Here is a 12,722-nt window from a genome sequence, read left to right as displayed (position 1 = left end):
TCACAAAACAGTTTCGCCACTTTAGCTTTTCTTTCTTTATTTTTAAACTTCTGTACCGCATTAACCATTTCCCGCAGTAAGCTATTGTAATAGGTAATGGCAAAATAAGTCATGTGTACATTACAGCTGAGTGAATATGAACTTTGAAATGTTTCATCTGAATTTACCATGGCCAAATCAGTCTTTAATGGGGCCACAGTGTGTATAAAGTGTAATTAATAATACAAGAAACTAAAATCATGAAACTTCTAACACAAGACTTTAATACTGGGACATTTGGCATCTTGATAAGTTGAACTTTAACTGTCACTACATATTGTTACTCCCAAATAAATAAGAATAATCAAAAATATTTAACTGGAACATGTTTTGATCAAAAATCTAAAGGTTTAGTGTCCTCAGACAATCTAAAAGTGTATTACTTCTATTTTGTTTTTAGCTTTTCGAGCATATACTATATGATATGCAGTGTACCTTGACCTACATTAGATAGATGTCTGTCATATACAGGAGAGACAACAGAGATGTGCAAATAGTTTATTAGCAGACTGGCAGAATATTATTTGATGTATATATTGTGTGGCAGAATAATTATAAATTGTAGATATATTCAGAAGTATAGAGATACGTGTCATGTTAGAGTCATGCCTGTGGCCACTAGTGCAACTGGTCTTCTGGTTTAAAATGCGGAAATATGAGCAAACTGTCAAAACATTTCACAAGTCTGTCAGTCACAGAATAAATGCCACATCATAGTTCATCTGTTGTTGCACCAGATATGTTAGCAGAGTGTGCACAAACTGTATAAATCATCAGTTATATAAATATAGTGCTGTGAAAAAGTGCTGTCACAGTTTGGCCGACAAACATGCAGGAATACCTTGTTTAATGTAAAACCAGCTTTGAATAGCAAACTGTGTCTACAAGCTGTTGTGGTCATTTGTTGTGACAGTTGCATTGTTTCCTAATCACAAATAGAGAAGTGCTAAAGCGTCTCAGGAAGGTTGCAAAAGTGATGCAAATAATTATCTGAGATGTTTGTGGTTTTATGTATAAAAGCGGAAGTGCACAGAGTCTACGCTCTGACAAAGGCAAACTATGACTTGTAAATGTAAAATATATCTGTTGGTCTTCAGTCTTCACTTCATGTTTGGTAAGAACATTCATTTATCATATATTATAGGAAAGAAACTCATTGATAGACAAAACTCTTAACTGAAGTTCACACACAGGTGTAAAGACGTGTGTTGAATACCAAAGTCTGAATTATTGATTCTGCTCCACTTTGCAGATTACCAACTCATTCCTGAGCCACTGCGAGTTAACCAAACAACTACAAGCAAAAACAAAAAAAGGTAGAGTGCTGGGTAACCGATATTTTTGTATGTGAAACTGCATTTAGCAAAAGCAGTGTCTCTGTGGCTCTGTTATTACAGAGCATCAAATAAATGCAAACATTTTGATGGAGGCTCAACACTGTTTTACTGTAAATCTACACATTTTCAGATAAAACCAAAGTAAAATGTGATCAGTGTCATCCAGTTGATGTGCACTATATCAAATTTATGACAGATCTACTACACCAGTAACAAGAATGAGGAAATATTAATGTAAATGCTCTGTTTTCTTTATCAGGGGATCATGAGGTTTCAATGTGCCTGTTTGCTCCTGGTGCTGTTTTCTCCTGCTGTGCTCTGTAAAACTGATGACAAGCTCAAAACTAAACATATCGTTGTGAGAAAGGGCTCCTGTGATCAAATGATGAAAAACATCAATGGCAGAAATGAATGCAAGGAGAAAAACACTTTCATCAAAGAAGAGTATTTGGAATCAGTTCTGACTGTGTGTGTAAAAACAAACACAGGATTCATCCCCAGAGAGTATGACGTTATTAAATGTAAACAATCGAGCAAGAACCCTTGTTCATACAAGTACACTGAAACCAAACTTCAGGTGATAACGTGTAACAATGGAAAACCTGTACACCTTGATGCGTGGAAGAATTAAAGTTGAAAGTGATGCTATTTGTGCCTCTTTACTTGGAAGTAACATTTATCTAAATGTTAATTATGTGGCTATGTTCAGTTAATTCTGGAAATTAAAGGATTTATTTTGGAAGAATTTGGGAAACATTGAATATAGCAGAATAAACTTTCTTCCTCCAGCAATCTTTGTTTGTCTTTTGATTTATTGGATTTACAGCTATGAATACATTTTGAAGCAGAATACATGCTTGCATTTTTCACATTGTCAATTTATCTGGACACAAACCAAAAACAAAACTGGAACTGGGAGGACTGGGAGTATTGTGTTCTGGGCATTTTTGTAACCTGTGCTAGAGCAAAACTGTTTTTGTTTTTTTTACAGCACATCAACAAAACGCAAACAAAATTCTTATAGAGTTCTTGTATACGCTGTAAAAAAAAATCTGTAATTTTACATTTTTCTTCTGTTACATCTTTGCAGAATTTTGCAGATATAATTATCTTTGAAAACTATAATTACTGTCCAGTAGTTGCCAGATTCAGAAATGTATATTGTATACAGATTATATATAGATACAAATGTAATGAGTATGAACAATTGCATGTAAATTACAGGTTTGCATTATTAAAATGCAATCCAATCATAATATTATTTTACAGATGGCTATTGAAATTTCATATAATTAAAGTACTATCAGTTATGTAACACTAAAAATATCAATATTTTTGTACTTTTATTTTATTGAAAAATATCAGAAGTGAAAGGGTTATATTGAGAAAATTGTGCCACCAATCAGTCAAAACATTTTGTATCTTAGTTCTTAACAGAAGCAGTGTTAGTGCTGGTACTCTGCCGCGCAACCTCGACAAGATCTGAAATGATGTGATTGGAAATTGAAAAGTTTCATCCAATAGGCAGCAATAAGGAAAAAATTTGGAGGAAGGAAACAGGCCATTTATAGTTTGTACCTGGTGAAGGATGACAAACAGGATTAAAAAAAGGATTAAATGTTGAGACACAGGAAGTGTGTTTAAAAGCTGTCATTGGAAAACTGAATTTCATAACTCTATAATGTTTAAGTAGGTAAATGTTTATATAAAAATCAAAATGCTATGCCGTATTACTGCACTGTTATGATAGTATCAAACAAACCAAAGCTAATATTAAATGTAACTTTCAGTGTTTATATGGAATCCAGTCTGATTTGATAAGATTTGTAGTTAGCAATGTAATTACATGTGCATGTGATTACAATACCAATAACATTTAATAACATTAACATTTTTTAATTTTTTAAATAAAACGTCATTTTAAACTTTGTAGGTTGGAATAACTTATTTTTTAAAAATTTTTTTATTAAATACCACGATTTCTTACATAAAGTTATAAATAATAAATTATATCAATAACAGTTGATAGAATCAACAATGAACAGTAGATTGTTATAATTACAAACCCAGATGCTAGTTTTACAGTATTTAAGAGCATTTTGACTTTTAAGGGTGGTATGTAATTTTTATGATTAAATAAGACTGCCATGTAGGAGAATTGACATACAATTACATTATAATAACAGTACTTTTCTGCAACTCTAAGGTTGATCAGTTGTGCTGTAGGAACATTTCATCATATTAATAGTTAAAATGTAATCATTTTTACACATGTAAAAATATTGCAGGTAAAAGTTAAAGCTATAAAGCCGTATATTTATATCTAAAAAAAGGTTTTTTTGAAATTCACTTATTTTTTTTCTTAACAGTACTTAAATATAGAGCTGCAGTATATCGAAGTTATGACAGATCAACTGTGCCACCAAAATGTAAGAAAGGAAACAAAATTGTGAATGCTATGTTTCTTTTTATGTTAAAGAAGATAATTTTTTTATTTGCCCAGTTAAATGTCGATTTCTGACAAGAAGATTTTAGCCCTTATATTAATGTATGAAACCTCAAAACCAAACTGCTAATTACGGTCTGAGAGGTACATTAAAGAGTTGCATGGTTATTATTGCATTTGCCTATATTAGATAAATACACCAAAAAGTTACTGCAGATAGATAACGTTTGTCAGTGGGCATCGACGTAGATACTGCATTAAGTTTCACTTCCTGGCTGATCTTTTCTTTACTCTTTTCTCAAAAACACAAGTTACTATATCATCTTATTGGCTCATTCATCTGACTGCTCCTGCTATGTGGGCGTGTTCAGAGGCTCCAGCTGCAGCCACAGGCCTCCCTCCGCACGCAGGACGAGTTGGGGGAGACGGCGAACTCTGCTGCTCCCGAGTTCAGGATTCACTCCTGGGGTCAGTCGAAACCTGAGCAGGGTCAACGCCACAACAACACGGAGCTCCACCATGGCGAATTTCTGACCAATGCAGTTCCTGTTAAAATATACTTGTTATTTTGCTACCAAAACATTTCCTAGTTGTACTGTTGGGAATAATTCTGAAACTGAACCTGGGGCCTGAGGAGAAGGGGATGAAGGCATGAGAGGTTTGGCTCTTTTTGTTGCTTGGGTCAAATCGCTGGGGATCATATTCCTGGTTAGAGAGCAAATGACAAAGATTAAATATGACAGATTTGTATCAAAAATTAAGATGATCTTACTAAGTGCTTACATGTGGGTTTGTCCAAACAGTGGGGTTATGGTGTGTTCCATAAATGCTTACCAAGCAGATTGTACCTGGTTTACAAGAAACAATTAGTTGAGTTAGTTAAAGCTTAAACTTTCCTTTTACAACTTCAACATTTATTCGTTATCAGCTTCTCTCATTAAGTGTGTAACTTGACATTAAAAACTGGAACTAATATATAGTAATCTCTCCTTAAATAGTATCCCTTAAAGTACTGTCTCACAAATGAAAGCTAAAGCATGATTTATGACAAGACACAGCTCTTGAATCTCCTAAGTCTATTTGAAAATCTTGAAAGAGAGTTTCCCCCCTCACCTGCTGGGACTGTTCGGTTTCCTGGCAGCACCATGTCCTGGGTGTAACTCCGTGTTACAGCCTGCACAGGAGCGTGGAGTCTGAGGCTCTCTTTGATGCACATGGTGGTGAAGGGAAGGTTGGACAGATCCTCCCTTAAGATCAAGTCATGTCAGGGCACTGAGATAAAATTCACATGTAAACATCTGAAACTACCAATAATGTTGCTGGCATTTGTATTTTCTGACCACTGGATTTCTTGTCCATCTCGTCCCTCTATCAGGTCCATCACTTCCTGTCTGCATTTTTCCTGATAGTGTTCATGGCGTGCTAAATTATAAAGCGTCCAGCAGATGGCACTGGCTGTTGTGTCATGACCTGCCCGAGAAGAAGGAAGATTTGCAAAGTGTGAGGATAATGACAGCAAACTATGAGCTGCAGCTTTAAAGAGACATCCTAGAGTATACAGCAGCAGTTACCACTATGGTGTAATTTTTATGTGTGACCACAGATGTTACTGTAACATGTCACCTGCAAACATGAAAGTGTTGGCCTCAGCCTGCATTTCCTCGTCCGTTAGTCCTTGCCCATCTTCATCCTTCAACACACAGACATCTTGCAACTAATGCAGTGCCAAAAATGTAATGCATGTTCATTTCATTTCATTCATTTCATTTATTTGTTCATTTTCAGGCACAACAAATACCTATATTGAACATAAAATGCACAAAACAAAAAACAAAAATTGCCTGAAAAAGGAGTGGGACGAAGAAAACTTATTAAATCCCACCCCTATACTCACTCATCAACAAAAAAAACAAACTTCCCGCAGCTACGCCCATCATTGCATACAGACCCATCAACAGCCCCGGGCACATACAAGCATCTAAACGGCAGCTCGCAAACAACAATTAGAGCCTTCATAACTGAATACAGAATATATAAATTATAAATTGCATTACCACAGGTAACAGGCAGTAATAACTACAAGTAACAAACACACATACATATATATATATCTACACACACATGTACATATATGTACATACATACACACACTTTTTTTTTTGGAATCCATACCAGCAATGGTAAGAGAACAGACATTACAGAGCACACTAAAAGCATCATTGAGTATACTGTGACCAGACCAACTGTTTGTAGAGGAATTTAAATCTATGAATATTTTTGCATTGTTTCAATTGTAAACTCAGACTGTTCCAGATTTTCACACCACATACAGACACACAAAAGCCTTTACGGGTTGTTCGAGTTCTGGGTAATTTGAATTCTCCAAAGCCTCTCACATTATAAACCTTTTCTCGAATTTCAAATCTAGTTTGTAAAATTGCCGGTAAAAGTTTAGTAAAAGCTTTATACAAAATTATGGATGTATTGTAATTAACCAGATCCTGGAATTTAAGTAACTTTGCCTGAAGAAAGAATTTGTGAGTATGATCTAGATAACCAGCCTTGTGAATAATACGCAGTGCTCGTTTCTGTACTGTGACTAATGGATTAGTTGTATTTTTATATGTGTTTCCCCACACTTCCACACAATATGTAAGATATGGAAGAACCAGGGTACAGTACAGAGTACGAAGTGCATCTTTATCAAGGAATTGTTTCACTTTGTTCAAAACTGCGAGGCTTCTGGAAATTTTGGTTTTTATGTGTCTGACGTGGGGTTTCCATGAAATTTTATTATCAATTACGACTCCCATTTGTTTTCACTCACATTATCAATTGGTACACCTTCAATGATAATTGGTAATTCTATATTATATTTTAAATTACCAAAAAACATTGCTTTAGTTTTATTTATATTTAATGATAATTTATTTATGTCCATCCATTTTTTTATTAATTTTAGCTCCCTGTTTACGGTCATTACAAGATCAGTATAATCATCGCTACTGAAAAATATGTTGGTGTCATCTGCGAACAGTATGAGTTTAAGTACTTGAGAAACATCAAAAATATCATTTATGTATACATTGAAAAGTTTTGGTCCCAACACTGACCCTTGGGGAACACCACATGTAATACCAAGTTTCTCTGAATGGTAATGCCCTATGCTAACATATTGTTCCCGACCCGTTAGGTAACTTTTTAACCAGTTACCAGCTTTCCCTCGAATACCATATCTTTCCAATTTATCCAATAAAATTGAGTGATTGATTGTGTCGAAGGCCTTTTTGAGATCAATGTTAAAATGCCCTGTTTCACTTCTAACTATTTACCTACACTGTGGCCAATTTCAAAGTGTCCCCAACACCATCTTCCTACACACTTTCACTTAGTTTACGCATATGTGTGGAAGGTCCATACCATCACCTGTTCCAGGCCACTAATGACTGGTGGAGGTTCTCTGTCTGCACAGAATTCCACATATAGATCAGTTCTACATGATTATTTCAGAGCTGTCTCAGTAATAGTTCAAATATAATGGCTCTGGAAGCGAATAACTGATGCATACTCAATAATCCAGCTAATTAAATCCCAAAAGGTTGATTTTGTTCATCTGGATGTAGCCTAAAACACTACATCCATGAACAGAAGCTTAACCAAGAACATATCATATGGAAAGGGTATTATTATATAACTGCCTGAAAACACACCACAAACTGCAGGATAATTAATATGCGGAGGCCAAGAAAAACAAGTCACTGGTCACTAAAAGGACTTATCCAGGACCCACTCAGATGCCCATAAGAGTGAGCCTGTATAGCACATCTATATATCCAACCAGCTCGAAGAATATGCAGTGAAATCAATACAGTTGAATTCCATTTGGCCAAAGATATGTGTCATCTAAATATTGTCTTACTCCCAAAGCAGCAGAAACTGTGCTGCATGCTAAAACACACGGGGAAAATGTAGAGATCCAACAACTAATATTTTGCTGTGAGATTTGCTATGATACATTCTTCATGCAGGTAGAATGAAGTGAAAGATTGAATTTTTCTGCAAAGAGGTTTTAATAAACAGTTAATGTAGTACAATGTGAACAAAGTGCCTTGTTGATTTAATCATTTTTAAACATGAGTGTATACATATATATACACAGAGTAACTTTTAATGTTTAAATGTATGAAAAGTTTTAACTTTAATGTGCAGCTGTATGAAATATACAGCAGCAGCAAAAGTGCACGAAGTAGTAAACTAAATATGACTCCAGGTAATTTATTTTTCACCTCTGTGAGATTTTGACATCTAGTATTATGTGAAGTCAGCTAATGCAGAGAAAGTCTGGCTATGTTGAAATTTCCTCATTATGAATCATCTACATGTTACAAACCCTTATTTAAGAGACACTTAAGCCGGTGCAGTATTTCAATTAAAAATGGCTCTATACACTCCTTTTTTCCACTACTACCTCCTCCTGGTATCTACTCGGCTCAGCCCGGCTCATTTTCTTTCAGTCGCTTTCTATTAAAGTTGAGTACCATCCTACCTTTGTCAACAACAGGATGTCTACAAAATCTTTCCTCTTCTGGGCTGTTGGAGCAATTTCAGATTGTGCTTCTGTCTCCCTCTGTTGGTTAAGGAGGGTGCGGCGCTTCTCAACCACATCCCTAGTGAACCTGTAAACCAGAATGCAGCGGTTTACATCACTAGCCTGCCTTTACCATACTCAACAGTTCATTAGACATAATTACAAGTTACTATTCAAGAATATTACAGCATCAAAAGTATCTAGAACATTAGATTTAAATAGATTTTTTTTCAACAGTATTGCACAAGGAAAAGAAGATAAGCAACATAAAGGACAGTAACAGTTTAGTTTTCACCATTTGGGAGTAACAATGTGTCATCACAATTGCAGCCTTCTATGTGACTTGTGTAACTCAGCTGCAGAATGTCAGAAGGTCAGATTATTACCTGTGTACTGTGTTTAAGGCTTGTTTGAATCGTTCCCCCTGCCGAGTCTTCCAGTAAATCCAGTCCCAGTGGTGTAAAATATTTTTTTCTCTACGCTCTATTATCAGGTCACTGAGCTCCACTATGGCTGACACGTACTCACTGGAAGACCTGGAGGGACAATCTTCTTAGAAACTGACAACTACAACAAAAATGGGAGATATCAGTTGAAGTAAGTGGCTGATCTCACTGCTGACAGTTGCTGTCGTAGCTGAAGGCACATTTCAGTAAACTGTCCAGAGTCATCAGAGTGACGTGGTCAAACATCTCCAGATTAGTTTTGCCTTCTGCTACAAATCGGCACCACTTGTCCTGAAAACGGAAACAAGGAGGGATTAACAGGATAAAGGTGTGAGCATAAGCATGGAAACAAATCATATGTGGTGTGTGATTCATATGGTATATAATTTACAGCACCTGCTCTGTGCATGATAAGCATACGTTTTTGACAATACTGGAAAATATCATAATATAATATTAAAATATATAAATAAAACAATACACAAATATAAAATCTATAACCAGCTGGATCTAACAAGTAACCATAGCAACTCCATACAAAGTGAGCTTCACACGGCTTGATATAATGAGAAATGTGGCAACGGGAACCTCTGGGGTACGCAGTTTTGTCACTGCTGTTGTGTGCTTGTGTGCGCAGCGCCTCTATACATGCTCTTTGTGATGTGTAGTAATGGGTACCTACCAGTGAGGACGAAACATACAGTGTCAAACATTCTTGTGCAACACAAATCTGTCATGAGCAAGATGAAAGCAACAAAAGTCTGACTGCCATCACCCAGAGAAGCTCAAATATAAGAGCTGTGCACGTGTAATTTGTAAAAGAAAACAAAAGTTGTATTCACAATTTCCCAAACAGGAACTTTTGATAACTTGAATCAAAACCGTCCTTCAGAAGCTATTCAAGAAAACATTACACAAACGTTGTAAAGGAGTTCTGAAATCTGAAATGAGATCTTGTCCTGACCCTGAATAAATACAGTCACACTGTAAAGTCTAAAAAAAAATAAATTTTTTTTTTAAAAAGGGCATGTTCTAATCTCTGTAGCAAAATATTATGGTGAGCAGTATCAAATGCTGCATTGAGGTCTAGCAGGATAAGCACAGAGAGGAGGCCACTGTCAGAGGCCATAAGAAGATTATGGGTAACCTTCAATTAACTTAATTTGTAACCTGAAGTTAACTGGAAACCTAATTTTCCTCATTGCTGTATCAGTTTAACCATATGCAGTTTTTAAAGGTTTCAAGTGTTTGCTTGTCTAAATATGTCAGTAAAAACTAAAATTAGCATGTTTTGTGTATCTGTATGTGTGCCTGTGTGTCTCTTACATGCATGGTTTTAGCTGAGGAGTTAAAAACGGCAATGTAGCTCTTCAAAATATCAAAATGAAAAGCTGGAGTGAGCAGCCGCCTCTTGCGAGACCACACCTCTCCGTTACTGTTCAACACACTGTTTCCTGAGAGAAAAAAGAGAGTTTGCAGGAATAATTCTTTCCTGTATTTCCTATGTTCTATTAAGACTGCGTAATTTAAAAAAATTTGACAGTGATCCTATCTTGCAACCATGGATGAGAAAAGCTGAAATGTCTGACTTACCCAGCCATGGCTGTAGATGGTGATAAATGAGTTCATCTTTCACTGTGATGCTGGCTGAAAAAAGTAAATAACAGATGATGTGAGAGAAGAACAAAAGCTTTGGAAATGTGGTTTAATACTGACTGACTGTTGGTGTTTTACCCTACCAGGTGCCATAAGCAGAGGTTTGACGTAGTCAGGGTGGAAGAGTCTGACCAGATGATAGAAAGGACCGAGGAACCAGCAGCAGGAGTGTTTGTATGTCTGCACCAGGTCATCCACCCGCTGAAGACCTTCTTCTGTGCTCTGCATCTAAAATGTTTCATCCCGAAACAAAATTTAAAGTTTTGCGGTGTTTAAAACAGTCGAAGAGGAAATAATGGTGATATTTTGCAACAGAAAGTAAACCCTGTTTAATTTGGAACTCTACAGTTATGTTACGATTTAGAGATAAATATGTCAAATAGATCATAAAAATCTAGATGATTGCTGCGTGTCGTACCTTCCCAAGATGGCCCAACAGCCATGAACGTGTCTGTGGTTTGCTGAAACAGGACAACTTGTGAGAGTACCAGGCGTGACGCAGCAGCAGCCTCGCAGTCCAAAGTGCAACCACAGTAAACAGTCCAGTACTGAAAATGTACAGGACTGAAGAGAGACCTGTCCAGCTGAGGACCAGAGCAAGGACAGTGTGCAGGAGAGTCATCATTAGGAGAGAGAAATTAGCATCCAGAAGTCCAAGTTTCTCACCACTGATCCTGCTCTGTCGTGTTTCTTATAGGGGGAAGTTGCTGATGTTGAAACATGTAGAGAGGAAACTGCTCCACCCCACCAATTCTGATTCAGAGTCAGAGTCAGAAACTTTATTGTCATTGTCATGAGAACAACGAAATTAAGAATGGTCCCCGATCATTGCATCATCCCTAGCAATATCAAAATATAAATAAAACAATAAAATTCAATAAATAAAATAGATAGAATACTTAAAATACTAATAAGATATAACAGTAAAACATTCACATACATTCCCACACACGTGCTTCAGACCGTGCATAGATTAACACAAGAGTGGTGTGATGGACATTTTTTTGTAGTATTCAGATGTGTTATTGCAGTTGGATAACAGCTGTGTTTGAGTCTATTAGTCCTTGCTCTGATTGCCCTGTACCGTCTGCCTGAGGGCAACAGTTCGAACAGGGAGTGGCCAGGATGTGAGGTGTCTTTTATGATGTTTTGGGCCTTTTTAAACAGTGGGCGTTGTGTAGAACTTCCAGTGTGGGGAGAGGGCAGCCAGTGATCTTTTGGGCGGTGTTAATGATCCCTTGGAGTGCTTTCCTCTGAGCCCCTGTGCAGCTAGTGTACCAGATGCATATGCAGTAAGTTAGAACACTCTCAATGGTGGCTCTGTAGAAGGACACCAGCAGTCTCTGTGTGATGTTATTCCTCCTGAGAATTCTCAGGAAGTACAGTCTCTGTTGGGCCTTTTTCAGCAGCTCGGAGGTGTTCACACTCCAGGAAAGGTTCTCCTCTATATTGACTCCCAGGAAGCGGAAGCTTGCCACCCTTTCTACACAGTCCCCATTTATGAATAGTGGTTGGATCTCTGCCTTTTTCCTTCTGAAGTCTATTATGAGTTCTTTGGTTTTTGAAGTGTTGAGGAGGAGGTTATTGGCCTTACACCATGACGTCAGCTGCTCCACCTCGTCTCTGTACGTAGACTCGTCTCCCTTGGAAATGAGCCCCACCACTGTGGTGTCATCTGCAAATTTCACAAAGATGTTGCTGTGGTGGCGAGGAGTGCAGTCGTGTGTGTAGAGAGAGTAGAGCAGTGGACTGAGCACACAGCCCTGGGGTGAGCCAGTGCTGAGACTCAGGGCTGAGGATGTGTGATGGCCAACTCTGACTCTCTGTCTACGGCCTGAGAGGAAGCTGTTGATCCACATGCAGGTGCTGTATGGAAGCCCCAGGTCTTGTAGCTTGGCCACCAGTTTGTGTGGAAGGATGGTGTAAATACTGAAAGGTTAAAGTATTACACTGAACTGCATTGCTCTAACTGCATCAAGTTGTTGAAACCACTGAAAGGCATTGCATTGTTGTACTGTGCAACAGTGCTGGAAGCAGTTTGTACATAGAGAAGCAAAATCTTCCAAAATATGCAGTTGTAGAAATATAAACATTATCCCATCCTGGAAAAAAGCTTGATAAAAAAAGTGAAATGGCAAAACACACACAAAAGCAAACAAACAAACAAAAATCCCTAGAAAGCTAATAACCAAATTAAATGTCTGCCCCCA

The 12,722-nt window shown here is 37.2% G+C and overlaps 1 protein-coding gene and 1 long non-coding RNA gene across 2 annotated transcripts; one reads left to right on the top strand and one right to left on the bottom strand.

Annotated features, from left to right (window-relative positions):
* Positions 1–1,015: 1,015 nt before the first annotated feature.
* On the top strand, positions 1,016–2,133 carry LOC146682200 (uncharacterized). Its single transcript, XR_014918046.1, has 3 exons — positions 1,016–1,153; positions 1,292–1,355; positions 1,636–2,133. It is a non-coding gene; the product is annotated as an uncharacterized LOC146682200 (long non-coding RNA).
* A 21-nt stretch (positions 2,134–2,154) lies between these two features.
* On the bottom strand, positions 2,155–11,172 carry LOC146682199 (cytochrome P450 4F3-like). The gene is made up of 13 exons (XM_085448622.1): positions 10,931–11,172; positions 10,596–10,740; positions 10,450–10,503; positions 10,183–10,310; positions 9,026–9,147; positions 8,797–8,946; positions 8,369–8,498; positions 5,446–5,512; positions 5,163–5,292; positions 4,936–5,069; positions 4,606–4,670; positions 4,445–4,527; positions 2,155–4,368 (listed from the first exon to the last, which is right to left on the bottom strand). The coding sequence occupies exons 1-13, from the start codon at positions 11,135–11,137 to the stop codon at positions 4,176–4,178; spliced, it is 1,608 nt and encodes a 535-aa protein (XP_085304748.1). The 5' UTR covers positions 11,138–11,172; the 3' UTR covers positions 2,155–4,175.
* Between the last annotated feature and the right edge of the window lie 1,550 nt (positions 11,173–12,722).

This window comes from Copadichromis virginalis, linkage group LG23 (assembly GCF_057382275.1).
Source record: "Copadichromis virginalis isolate Kocher_CV1m ecotype Utaka linkage group LG23, C_Virginalis_male_GT1.1, whole genome shotgun sequence".
Taxonomy (NCBI): domain Eukaryota; kingdom Metazoa; phylum Chordata; class Actinopteri; order Cichliformes; family Cichlidae; genus Copadichromis; species Copadichromis virginalis.
The sequence above is the reverse complement of the archived record's forward strand: the minus strand, read 5'-3'. Positions and strand labels throughout refer to the sequence as shown.

Bases quoted from the DNA above. Each gene is read 5' to 3' on its own strand.
- LOC146682199 (XM_085448622.1), bottom strand. From the start codon at position 11,137: ATGATGACTCTCCTGCACACTGTCCTTGCTCTGGTCCTCAGCTGGACA. The intron at 10,311-10,449 runs GTAAGTCAGACA...TTTTTCTCTCAG, and splicing joins CCATCTACAGCCATGGCTGG to GAAACAGTGTGTTGAACAGT. The intron at 5,070-5,162 runs GTCAGAAAATAC...CTTGATCTTAAG, and splicing joins GATGGACAAGAAATCCAGTG to GGAGGATCTGTCCAACCTTC.